The sequence below is a fragment of the Caretta caretta genome, chromosome 3 (assembly GCF_965140235.1).
Source record: "Caretta caretta isolate rCarCar2 chromosome 3, rCarCar1.hap1, whole genome shotgun sequence".
In the NCBI taxonomy this organism is placed as follows: Eukaryota; Metazoa; Chordata; order Testudines; family Cheloniidae; genus Caretta; species Caretta caretta.
The window spans coordinates 82308215-82321027 of NC_134208.1; the positions used below are offsets into that span (position 1 = coordinate 82308215).

The 12813-nt window shown below is 38.9% G+C and overlaps 1 protein-coding gene across 1 annotated transcript in view; it reads left to right on the forward strand.

Moving 5' to 3' along the window:
• CRYBG1 (crystallin beta-gamma domain containing 1) overlaps nucleotides 1-12813 on the forward strand; it is a 150795-nt gene that overhangs the window by 36447 nt on the left and 101535 nt on the right. Inside the window, exon 2 of the mRNA XM_075126614.1 lies at nucleotides 12438-12576. Within this exon, the coding sequence (XP_074982715.1) occupies nucleotides 12438-12576 (139 nt within the window). The remainder of the gene's footprint in view (nucleotides 1-12437; nucleotides 12577-12813) is intronic.

The following is a 12813-nucleotide window of genomic DNA, read 5'->3' on the forward strand; positions in this document are numbered from 1 at the left end:
ACACAACAGACAATACTTTGCATAGGAGTTCACAAAGTGAACGGTTCATTTAGGAAAGATGTTACTTAGCCCTCAAGCAACAGAAAAGATGAATTAATTCTGGAGTATTCATTTGTTTGTCCAAGTGAACAAGGACAATGAAAGAACCCTCTGAAAATTGACAGAGATAGATGTAGTTGGGGAAATTAATTATTAAAGAAGGAAAGAAATTACTTATTACTATATTCCATAAGTTCACATGGGAAGCAGTCCTGATACAAAACATGCACTTTTTGACACAATGTAGAGAATTTATTATTTTATAACTGACACCTTTACATCAACGGCAAGAAGGGCTATGCCTGAATTTGGTCTCCATAGATAGAGGGCTTTCCTTCTTACAGGTGGTCAGTTTCAGGGGTAATTCTGATAGGCTCAGATTGAAAGAATGGGTGAGTCTGAAGGAACCTATTTAACTCTTATAGAGGGCATAGGTAATTTTGTTCTTTCTGGCTTTGTCTTCATCCCCAAAAGAGGTGTGTTTTTACATCAAGATAACTATCTCACTGTAAGATCCTAGTGGAAATGAGACATAGGTAGCTTTTATTTCAGTGTAGCTAGTTGAGATAAACAAGAGGTGGGGCTGTAAGGTTGACCTCAACTAGCTATATTGAGAGAGTTTGTATCTACTAGTACTTTACACCAATACCGTCATCTCGCTGTAAAGCTCCCTCTTTTTTTTGCCATGAAGGCAAAGTCTCTGTTTACTTTCCTGTGTAACTGAAGCACAGCCTCCATCCCATATACTTAATATAATTAACTTGATGGTATTTCCTGTTCAAAGCTAATTACTGTGTCCTAGTATGAAAAAACTCTGAGGATGAAGGATGAGATGTTTATAACAAATAGTCCCTGAGATTAAATGCTTCTGAATGCCTTAGAGTTTATTAATCCAGGATATTGCTGCTATTTAATTAACAGGAAGCATCCTTAAATTGTACTGATCTTATTAATGAAACATTCAGATTTTTAAATTAGAAAAAATTGGACCATGAACCTGCTGAAAAACAAAGTTAATTCTTTTTCGTTTCCTCTTCCCCAGCCATCATCTCTCATTCTCACCCTCATTTTTTCCCCTTTACGCTCTTATCTTTTCCAAACCATCCCCTACTTTCTGCCTTATATGTCAGTAAGGTTTTTCTTCCCAAAATAACTGCGGTATATTTTTATTTACATCTTTCAAAACTGAACTGGGGAGGAGGGGACTAGCGCTGGTCTGGGATTTTCACAGTATGTATGCAACAATGAATGTGAACACACAAATTATACATTCAGGGAACAGGAGCCCTGCTGACCTGCAGGGAAGCAAAGTGGTAGGAGTTGACAGAAGAGAACTCAAGTAAAATGAGTTTTAATCCTTTTTACAAAATGCTCACCAGTCTGACAGACCCATTTTCTTTTATAAACTTTGGAGAATTTTCTACTTTGTTATATGGGCATGAGAGGCCCAAGTAGCCATCTTCTGACTCTTCTTAGCTGATGCGTTTATAAGCAGGGGTCCAACTGAGCCAATTTGCAGCAACCGAGTACTTTTTCCTGGTGACTGCCATCTTGTGCTCCATAATCTAAGCTTTCAATTTTTAAAAAAATAAAAAGCCACAAGCCTTTCTGGATAGAAGGATAACCTTCAAAACAGATGACTGCTTGTATATGCAAACAGCCTGAAACAATAGCTCTGAGAAGTGTGAACAGAGCTATCCACATCAATGGGTTGCTTCTGAAGTGTAATCATGACAGTTTAAATGTCAAATTAAACATGGAGCTTTGGAGACTACAACTCCTTATTTCTTCTCTAGCCTCTGCTCTTAAAGGCCATTGCTGAACAGATATGATATAATCAAACTTTGCTTTCTTTTTTGTTTATTTCCTGAGTTTTCTCTCCCATCATGCACATCCAATAATTTCCCATATTTTTCTCAACTCACTGTTCTATCATACTCTAGTTTAGGAACTCTCATTGTGTCTAGCTTTAAATAACCAATAGACTATGGGAAATATGAAAATACATTTTAAAAACGGGAAAATTTCAATAATTTGTCTTCAATATCCAGGCTTGGTAAATAGAAACTGTATTGAAATAATTGCTATAAACATAACAGCAAATATGCAGAACAACATAGTGTTTATGTCCCTATAGACATGAGGCTTGCTTCTGCGCTTGGCCTGCCCAAATTGTTCAGAAGTTTTGTGTTCTTAGAGTATAGTCATCTGTTTGAATTGTACCTTACCATTAACAAATCTTCACACAAAAATGCTCAGTATAGAAATATGAGTAACTAGTGGTTTCTCAAGCCAAAGTTCTTATAAAGTTATCATTTTTTACAAATTCTTACTAAAAAATCTACAGTTAGCGGTACATATGTAACTCCAATATCGTGTCCATACACGTGAAAGTCAGGAAAATGCAAAAAATGCAAACTATTTTGGTTGCAAAAGACATGTATAGTTATTTGAAACCTGAAATCAAACAATCCATTATAAAATCTGAGAACAAGAAAAGAGAAGCAGTATAGCTCATAAAAAGGAAAGGAGTACTTGTGGCACCTTAGAGACTAACCAATTTATTTGAGCATAAGCTTTCGTGAGCTACAGCTCACTTCATCGGATGCATATTGTGGAAAGTACAGAAGATCTTTTTATACACACAAACCATGGGAAAAAAAATGGGTGTGCACTGAAATAAAAGGGCTTTGCTTATCAGGCTTTTGGTGCATTGACAAAGTGGTGTGACAGGCTTGCTCAGCACCTGTCCACACTCTGGCTCCCTTGTAGTGTGTATCTTCTCACTTTCTCATGAGCACTAACCTTATTTTAAGAAATAAAGAGTGTTTTCTGATTGCTCTTAGTACCATATCAAATTTAATAATACCCAGTTGAATATGATTTTTGAAACTGGGACTCACTCTAAGCAAAAATAATTAGTCACAGGAGATTTTAGAGAATAAAGTAATTCAGATTATACTAGTTTTTCAGATACCCATTTGAATAAAAAATCTAATGCTCAACTAACACTGCAGAGGGAAAGAATTTCATAAATGTGTCCATGTAGGTAAAAAATTAAATGAGCATTACTTCTGACCTTAAATGAGGTCAGATACACAAATGTCACAGATACACAAATATCTCTTCAGATATATCCATGAATATGGGGATAACTTGATCCATGGATAGAAAAGAGTACAGGAAGCAGTACTACTATGTGGTATTGTGGTAGTAAAGATGGGTCAGTAATAACAAACGTGGAGAAGCAGCATGGGTTACAGGAATGAGTGAGAGATTTAAATCGGAACTCCTGACTCCTCTCTCCTTGGCCAAATTACTTCACCTCCCTGCTTTAATTTCTCCATATGTTATGTTGAGATATTCACCTACCTGGTGGGGGGTTGTGAAGATTATTGTTCATACAATGCTTTGAACACACAGAGCACCATAAACATTTCAAGATTATTATTACTATGATATCCAAGGGTAGTTGAGTGTGGATTTAGGCACAGTACAGCCAGAGCATGATGATCTAGTTCAGCAAGTGTGAAGAGTAGGTACAAGTGAGCTCTTTTGGTGAAGGATCATATCTATGTATGTATTTGTACTGTGCCTAATACTACAGGGCTCTGACCCTGATTGGGGCCTTTGGATGCTACCATAATAGGTAGTAATGCCAAAAAGGGCTCCAATTTGTTTCACTCCTACATTGGGTATTAATTAACTGTAATATCTTCTGTGTCAAGTCATTTGATTATAGTAAATCTAGAAAACTTTCTAGATAGCTGCAGAGATTAAACTTTTGAATAATTAATTTTTCATTACAAGAGACTATTTATACAATTAAAATGTTTTGTTCTCCCCAATATTGCGAGTCGGAAAATTACAACAGAAAACTCCAGATGTACTTGTAAGAGCAGATGAGTAACTAAATCTGACTGTAGACACCTACCCACTATCTCTGCCTCACCTAAACTCAATTGTATACTTAAGGGGAGATAATGGAATCACATGGTTGTGGTACAGTGGAATGATGGTCAGAGGATTTATTTAGTATTTGGATAAATCTTGCACCCCAGTGAATGTGCCACCCAGTGGCAAACTTTATAACAAGTCTATATGACTGTAATTCAAAAATCATAACTGAGGATATAGAGAAGAGAATTTTGGGTACATAGAACATTGGAATTACTTGTGGGATGAGAATTTTTTTTGATTTGATGGTTGCTACTTCCACAGAAGGGGTACTGGCCTCCTGAAAATAGTAACTGGGAGGGTTTGTTAGGTGAACTTTAAACTAGGGGATAAAGGGAAGGCTTGACTAATTCAAATAATCTGGCAGATATTAGAAGATGCAGCTCTTCTGAAACAAAGATTAAAGAAGTGTATGAATATTCTAAAGTATTTGTACACCAAAGCAAAGCATGTGGGAAACAAACAAAAAGAACTAGAAATGCTACTAAAAGATAGTGATTATGATTGGGCATAAACAGAAATCTGGTGGGATTTCTAATGAAAAAGTCAGTATAGATTTGCACAAATCTACATAGTAGAAATAGAAAGGGAAGAAAAGATGGAGTGATGGTGTTATGTCATATGTATTTACAGCACACTGGATGAATTTGCAATTTTTTATTGCAACAGAAAGTTTTAAATGGCATACACAAAGCCATCATATAACAGAGCAACAAGGTAATAGTCCTCTATGTAGGTCTGATGTGACCGGACTTCAGGGGTGAAAGTGGGCTGATACGGCATACCAATAAGAAGCCGGTACTGGCCTGTGCGGTGTGGGCCATGCAGTGCGGATGGGCTGGCTGAGGGAGGCTAAACCCTGCCCCGCCTCTTCTGCCTGAGGCCCCGCCCCTTGCCGGGGTCTGGAGCTGGGCCTCTGTACTTGAGATTAACATTAATTTTACCCCTGCTGCACCTGGAAATTTGTGTTCAACTCTGGGCATCTCATTATCGAAAAGATATTGGAAAATTGGAGATAATTCAGAGAAAAGTAAGAAAAATGGGAGATAAGGCTTTAGCAATTGAAGTTAAAGAGTTTGCTAAGAGGGGACTACATGAGAAACATGGTTAAATCCTACAAATATTGAAAAAGTGAGAATTCAGAAAGCAGGGGGAAGAATTATTTAGAGTTGCACAGTGGAGTATTACTAAGAAGAATAATATAAAATTAAGAACATTTAGGCTATCAGAAAAATCTTTGCCCGTAAGATCCATGGGCAAAAGACTGTCAAGTGACCAACAGGAAATTATCCTGCCACAGCAGGGAGATGAGACCATAGGCCCTTTACATCTCTAGGTTCTTTGAAAATGCAAGTTATATATTTATGAATCTACAATTTGGCCATTAGGTGGCAGAGTTCTGGTATAGAGTGTTCAGACTTTACTGTGATTGCTTGTTGTTGTTATACTTTGGAGTTATGGTAAAATCAGGAATCATACAAACTAGAATTCAGTCTCTCTTACTTAGTTTTCCTGAAACAAATAAGAATAGCAAGCATCTGTCACTTGCGCTACAAAACTAGTATGCCTATCACCCAATTACTTATTTCAGAATAGCTTCACTTACATCTTCCAAATTATAACTACATTCAACCCTGAGGCAGTAGGGGTAGGAACTGTGTGTGTGTGTGTTTCCTTTCGTGTTTCATAAGAATCAATCCAGATTAGGAGTTAGACATATGTAAAAAAGGTCTAATGGGCAGAGCCTGAAGACTGTGCTCTTAAGTGACAGACAGTAGGTGGCCAAGTTGTGTAAACTGCTAATCTACCACTATAAAAATTATGAAGGTTGCCAGCCTATTAAACGTTATTAATTTATGAGTAAAACAGCAATCCAGGTTTTTATACTGAGCAGTTTGCCATGTATTTTTGTTTTCAATATTCATTTAACTAAAGGTATAATATCAGTCTTTTCAAAACATGAATTAAAATGTTTTAAGTGTTTGTTTCTATTATCTTAAATACTTGTATTCATTTTTAAACATTTACAAAACAAAAAAGTGATTATGGGAAGGTTGGAACTGCTAGGCTAAAGGATATTGTCTCTAACATACACCTCATTTCAATTTATATATATAATGGCTTGTGATCACTGTATTTGTTGTCAGCTCTTCTGTTGTTCGATAGTAATTTATTGGCAAACAGACTCTTCTGCCTCTGTAAAGCTTCTCCCATCTCCTCTCAAAGCCAGAGTGCTTCTTCATGCTTTGCACCAAAGCCATGCCACAGCATAGCAAAGGGAAGATAGCGAGCTCTTCTTTTGAGGTGTTGCTGTCAGGGGTTGTAAGCCTACTGGGGTTTTAACTGCCAAGCCCTTTCTTGCTGTTCTGCCTCTGCTCCAGCTCTACTGCTGTAAGATTGATTGGATTATTATTTTATTATAATTTTTATTTATTATGCAACAAGATGTCTCCCTCTCAGTATCCTGGCTCAGATAAGCACCCATCCCAGGCTCTGGGCACCTTTAGTATAATTAAATTTACAATCTTATATTCAGACATGTAATAGCAAGTAATAAACTGCTCACCCTCCTATAAACACCTTGCCCCTCATTTCTCCTAATTAAAAAACCTCCACCCTGGGTGTCTGAGACAATAGATGGGCCTTGCAAACATCTGCTAGGATTTGGTAATCTTCATGACATGTTGCAAATCCTTTTTTTTTTTTTTTTTTCTTTTTCTTTCTCTCAGCCATTTGGGATTTTGACAGACCAAGACAGGAAGTGTATTCATGAATTGAGAGGATTTCTGGGAGAATGTCCTACTAGCTGCTTCCTCCTGTTTATAAGAAAGGAAGGTAGCTTGACTATTTCTGAGGAGCTAAACCATGGCTGTGTGGCATGGAGAGAGAGACCATCTCTCACGTAACCTGGTCTTTAAATCACTTCCGGGATTTAACAGTTTAAACCATCACCTTGTATTCCACTCAGAAACTCAAAGTATAGCTCTTGAATATCTGACATTGTGTACTCTTGGTGTGAAGCGCCATTCAATAAGCATGCTGCCATATTTTCCACTAGCTCCAGTTTTTGAGTGGCTTAAAGATGCATCCCCAGGTATTTGTTTGAGGTGAAAACAGCACAATTAAATAAACACAATTGCCTCATCAATAGGTGATAAAACAGCTTCTTGGCTACAGCTGCTTAGGCTCTAATAGTAGCCTCAGGCCTCATCAAGGCCTTAAACTTCAAACCTGAATCATAAATGGTGACCTCCCTCTTTCTGTCAGAGGTGCATATACTACTCTTGGGGGAATTCTGCGCCACTGCATGTGTGCAGAATTCATGTCCCCAGCAGATTTCTTTGCTTTCCCTCAGAAAAATTACTTCTGACAGGGAAGCTGCAAGAGTGGTCACACGCCCCTCCCTGTCAGCACAGGCAGGTTGGTTTAGGCACCCGGAGCAGCTGGTAGACTAGAGACATAAATCACCATGGGGGGAGGGGGTCTGGGTAGTCGTACATGTGAGAGAGAGAGCTATTGCAGTATGCTTGGCATGGAGAGGCAGGGCTTCAGGGTGTTTGAGGTGGTAGGCGTAGGGCAGGCTCTGTCCCCTCAGGCAGAGCAGAATGTAACAGCCTGCCTGCTAAGTCAATTGTTCCCATTGTTCTTAGTGAATTCCCCTAGGAGTATAAAACAGGTGTAAAAGTTTTAAAGCTCCTTTACATTGCCAGACTGCTGTGAAAGACAGTATGGCCTTATAAATGCTTATGGTGCTTTAGTGATTAGAACTGGTCTAAATTTTTGGACTGAAAAAATGTGCTCTACGAACTGTTTGCTACTGATCTTTCTGGTGATGGTCAGTTACCAATATAAATTGTGAGTTTGATTCCCCAGCCCTCACTTGCTCTTCAGTTGCCTATGATGTAACACTGAGCATATGGCCGCATATATTGGTTGACTAAAAACGCAAAATAAAAGGGTCAAACCTAGCTACATTACTATTAGGCAAGGGGGGTTGGGGATTTCCTCCAATACTTCTCACTCCCATTCTCTACCCATTGTATTGTAGTTTAAATAAATTACCTAAATAATTGAAACCAGCATGATTATATCACATTATTTTGACAAATAAAATATGCAGAATTTTGCAGAATTGTAAAATTGTATGCAGAATTTTTAACTTTTTGGTGCAGAATTCTCCCAGGAGTAATATATAGTACTTGCCAATTCTTCAGGCTGCTTCCCTCTGCCTACCAACATTAACTCCTCCTTAGCTGGACTGAGTCTTAGCCAGTTAGCCTTCATCTAGACCCTGATCTCCTGCAGACACTGGGTCATTTCTTCCACTGCATTAGTAAGATCAGTTTGACATGAAGCAGAGTGGCACCAGTATACTGCAGACATCTTGCACCATATATCTGGACTAGCCCTACCAGAGGCCTCATATACACAATAAACAAAAGTGGGACATAACAGAACCTTCCAACACCTGACATGAGAAGACATTCACCCAGATGAGCAGTTGCCCATTATCAACTTCTGGATTCTCTCATATAGTAGTGGAGCTAATCTAAAGCAATTAAATGCTGTTGACTGTAGGCATGTTAGAATCATAGGGCTAGACGGGACTGCAAGGCTCATCTAGTCTAACCCCCTGCCAAGATACAGGATTTGTTGTGTCTAAACCATCCCAGTCAGATGGCGATCCAGCTTCCTTTTGAAAACCTCCAGTGAAGGCGCTTCCACGACCTCCTGAGGCATCTGTTCCATGGTCCTGCTATTCTTACCGTTAGGAAGTTTTTTCCTGAGATTTAATCTAAATCTGCTATGCTGTAGTTTGAACGCATTGCCTCTTGTCCTGCCCTCTGTGGCAAGAGAGAGCAACTTTTCTCCATCTTTTTTATGGCAACCTTTCAAGTGTATGAAGACACTATCCATGTCCCCCCTCAATTTCTTCTTTTCCAAACCAAACATACCCAGTTCCTTCAGCCTTTGTTCATATGGCTTGCATTCCATCCCTTTAATCATCTTTGTTGCTTGCCTCCGAATCCTTTCCAGTTTCTTTACATCCTTTTGTGATGTTCCCCTCTGGTGTTATCCGGACCTATAACAACAATGCTCAGTTCATTATGAGCCTTCCGAAGACACCCGACATGACAAACTTTGCATTAGATACCACACAGTCATTTTACAAGGATGAATATGTGGGTGCTGGGTGTTCCGCCAAGGTACAGAGTGTCACACCTTTCTATACATTGGTGACCAAAATTGGACACTGTACTCCAGGTGAGGCCTAATCAACATCGAGTAGAGTGGCACTATCACCTCCCATGACTTGCATGCTATGCCTCTGTTAACACAACCTAAAATTGCATTTGCTTTTTTTGCAACAGCATCACATTGCTGACAGTGACTCATGCTGAGATAGTGATCCACCACAACTCCCAGATCTTCTCAGCAGCGCTGCTGTCAAGCTAGTTATCCTCCATTCTATATTTGTGCATTTGGTTTTTCTTCCCTGAGTGCAAAACCTTACATTTGTCTTTGTTGAATTTAATTTTGTTGTCTGTAGCCAAGCTCTCCAATTTATCAAGATCCCTTTTGAATTTTAGCTCTATCCTCCAAAGTGTTAGCAACCCCTCCTAGCTTTGTGTCATCTGCAAACTTGATCAGGATGCTCTCTGTATCCAGGTCATTAATAAAGATGTTTAAACAACACCAGACCCAGAACAGATCCCTGTGGAACCCCACTTGAGACTTCCCTCTAATCTGACATAATTACATTATTACATTAACATAATTATTGTCTGCAGTTGTTTAACCATTTATGTATCCACTTAATGGTAGTTCTGCCAAGCCCACATTTCTCCAGGTTACTTACCAAAATGTCATGTGGGACTGTGTCAAAAGCCTTGCTGAAGTCCAGGTATATTATGTCCACTGCATTTCCCCATCTACCAAATCAGTTACCCTGTCAAAGAAGGAAATCCAAGCTGGTTTGGCATGTTAACAGTACCTCTGTTGGCAATGGTGTCAAACTCAGTCAGAATTTATAAAAATCAACATGGACACCTTAAAATTATCCATTGCTAGGAGGAGATCATCAACCAGTGATATCAGTGCAGTTTGTTCTATACCTAGGCTTGGAAGGATTAGATTTTTATTGGTGAATGTCAATTTCAACATCCACCCACCAATGAAAAAATTTCCATCTATAATTGAAATTTACAGATAGGCCAAATAAGAAATGCTGCTTGAGAACTTAGAGTTTGATTTAAGGATATTTACTTTATGTATTTTGACATATGTTGACAACTTGTGTTTTAATGGCTGTAAACCTTTAACTTTTTGAATCTCAATGTCTACTGTCAAATAACTGTCTGACCCCCACCATAATTTCCCACAACTGAAAATTTAATAGATAAAAATAGAAAAAAGCTTAGAAATAAACATTAATATTATCAGTCATAATTATTTTTTTTAAATCTAATTCTGCCAAGCCTACCTATACCCAGGTCTAAAACTGAAAGGGCCCAGTGATGATGGGGAATTACCCTATTGTATGTGTTGGGTTTTTTGGTTGGTTGGTTTGTTTGAGTGTGGGTTTAGGAGTACTTGCATGTTTATCCAAGTGCGTTTTTCAAAATTCTGCCCCAAATCCAACAAAAACAAAACACAGCCTGGGGCCCTTCTACCCTCTTGGCACTTTGGAAAGCATTGTGACAGGGAGTTGTGGGGAGGAAATATTGGCAAGACAGCCAGGGATTTAGCCCTTGTAGTGCTGCTGACCTTCCAGCCTGCATCAACAACATACATGGTTGCATTATGGATATCTGAAAGACTCAAGCCAGGAGGGAAATAAAGGCTTGGAGTTTTTAGCCTCTTGACTTCCGCATCACTTACAGAAAATGAGTTAGTTAAAAAAAATCCAAGACAGAATAAATATTAGATGAAAGCTTTCAGAAACAACCCTATCTTCTCTCTCTTACACCTGTCACTCTAGGGAAGGGAAGCTTTTATTATGTTGATAAAGCACCATAATTGCAGGATTTGCTGTTCTCCAAGGGCTAAGGTGTGACTTTGCTGTGAGCGCAAAGTAACAGGCATTGTTCCACTGCTCCAGGAGCAACCTGGGCAGAAGACTGTGACTCAGGAGTATCACAGTCTCCTTCTCAGTTCCTCTATTGCTCTGGGGGAGGAGGAGGAGGAGGAAGTAAACTCTGTATGTTACCTAATGCAACTGTGCTGGCTCCACCTCTTCTTGCCCTGCCCAGGGAGGGGACATAACCACTCTGCGAAACTCTTTCCCTTCTGCCTGCACAGGGGGATAAGAGGGTGCCTTGCACTGCCTCACTAGCCAGGTTCCAAGGATGCACAAAAGCATCTCATGTTACAGGAATCATCTATTTTTATAATGTAGCTAACCAAGGATTTCAATTTTTTAAAATGTCTCCTATTTCTCCATTAGTGGGGCACTGTGAAATGAAATTTTTGTAAGTCCTCTTGGTTCAGAATTTTGAAATCAAGACAGTGGTATGGGTGTAAGTGTGGGCAAAATTGGGCCTGTTGTGTTTTATATTCTGTCATATTCAAAACTGAGTCACTTTACTTTGTTGAATGCTTAGTTTTACTTTGTGCTCATGTGCACAAATGACATACCATCATGCTCATCTAGGGCCAAACTCTCTTCCTGTTAACAGTCCCACTTTTTGATGAGACTACTTGTAGTTAGTTAGGTGAGCAGAATGTGCAGTACATGATGGACCCAAACAGCCCTGTGCAGTGTTGGGCTGTGTACACAGAGATTGCATCACAGAACAAGGGGATAATATTTCTTCTCAGGTATGACTGCCCCCCACTGAATATTGCATACAGTTGTAGGCATCTCATTACCAGAAAGACATGGATGAATTGGAAGAAGCTCAAAGAAGAGCAACCCTGAAAAATAAATACATTTAAAAAAAGGGGATTGCTTTTGATAAAACATTAGAAGACTTAAATAAAAATCGCTGGCTTGGCTAAAAAACAGCATGACATCTACAAATATCTGAGCAATGTAAACACTAACAGGGACAAAAATTACTTTAGGGGGCTGTATAAGGAGGTATATATACATGTATGTCTACGCTACAAGCACTACAGTGACAGAGCTGCAGCTACGTTGCTGTAGTGTAGACACTTGCTATAACCACAAAAGGGGTTTTTCTGTCTTAAATCTACCCTCTCAAGAGGTGGAAGCTAAGTTGACAGAATTATTCCATCAACCTAGCAGTGTCTACACGGGGGCTTAGTGGATTTCAATTCACACCCAAGACATGTAGTTTTCACATCCTGGGGTGACCTAGATAGGTCAACCTAAGTTTTAGATGTAGACCAGGCCTAAGAATTTAGCAGAGGAAGCATATCCTGGACTTTTATTTTATTAGCATTTATTAAATACCCAGTGTTTTCTCTCCTTTCAGATACTCTGACATACCAGATAGACACTATGTTGCTCAAGAAAACCAGTTGTCTTCAATATCATGTCCAGATCGCCAGTTTTCTCAAACTCCCTCAGCAATTTCAATATCTATCACTTCATTAACAACAATGTCAAGAAAGGTAAGGGGGAATCAAAAACATTAGAGGAGATGATAATTTTGGAAAAGAAGGAATATAACATTTAATGTATTCTTAACTTTATTGTAAAAAACCCTTGTTTGTGAACTCTTGCAAGTTAGCAAATGAGTATTCTACATTGGAATAAATTCTGCTGGGGTTGTGTGTGAAATGGCTTGAGGAGATCTTCCACAGAGACTATATGACTTTTTTCCCTTTTTGATTGTATTTTCATGAAAT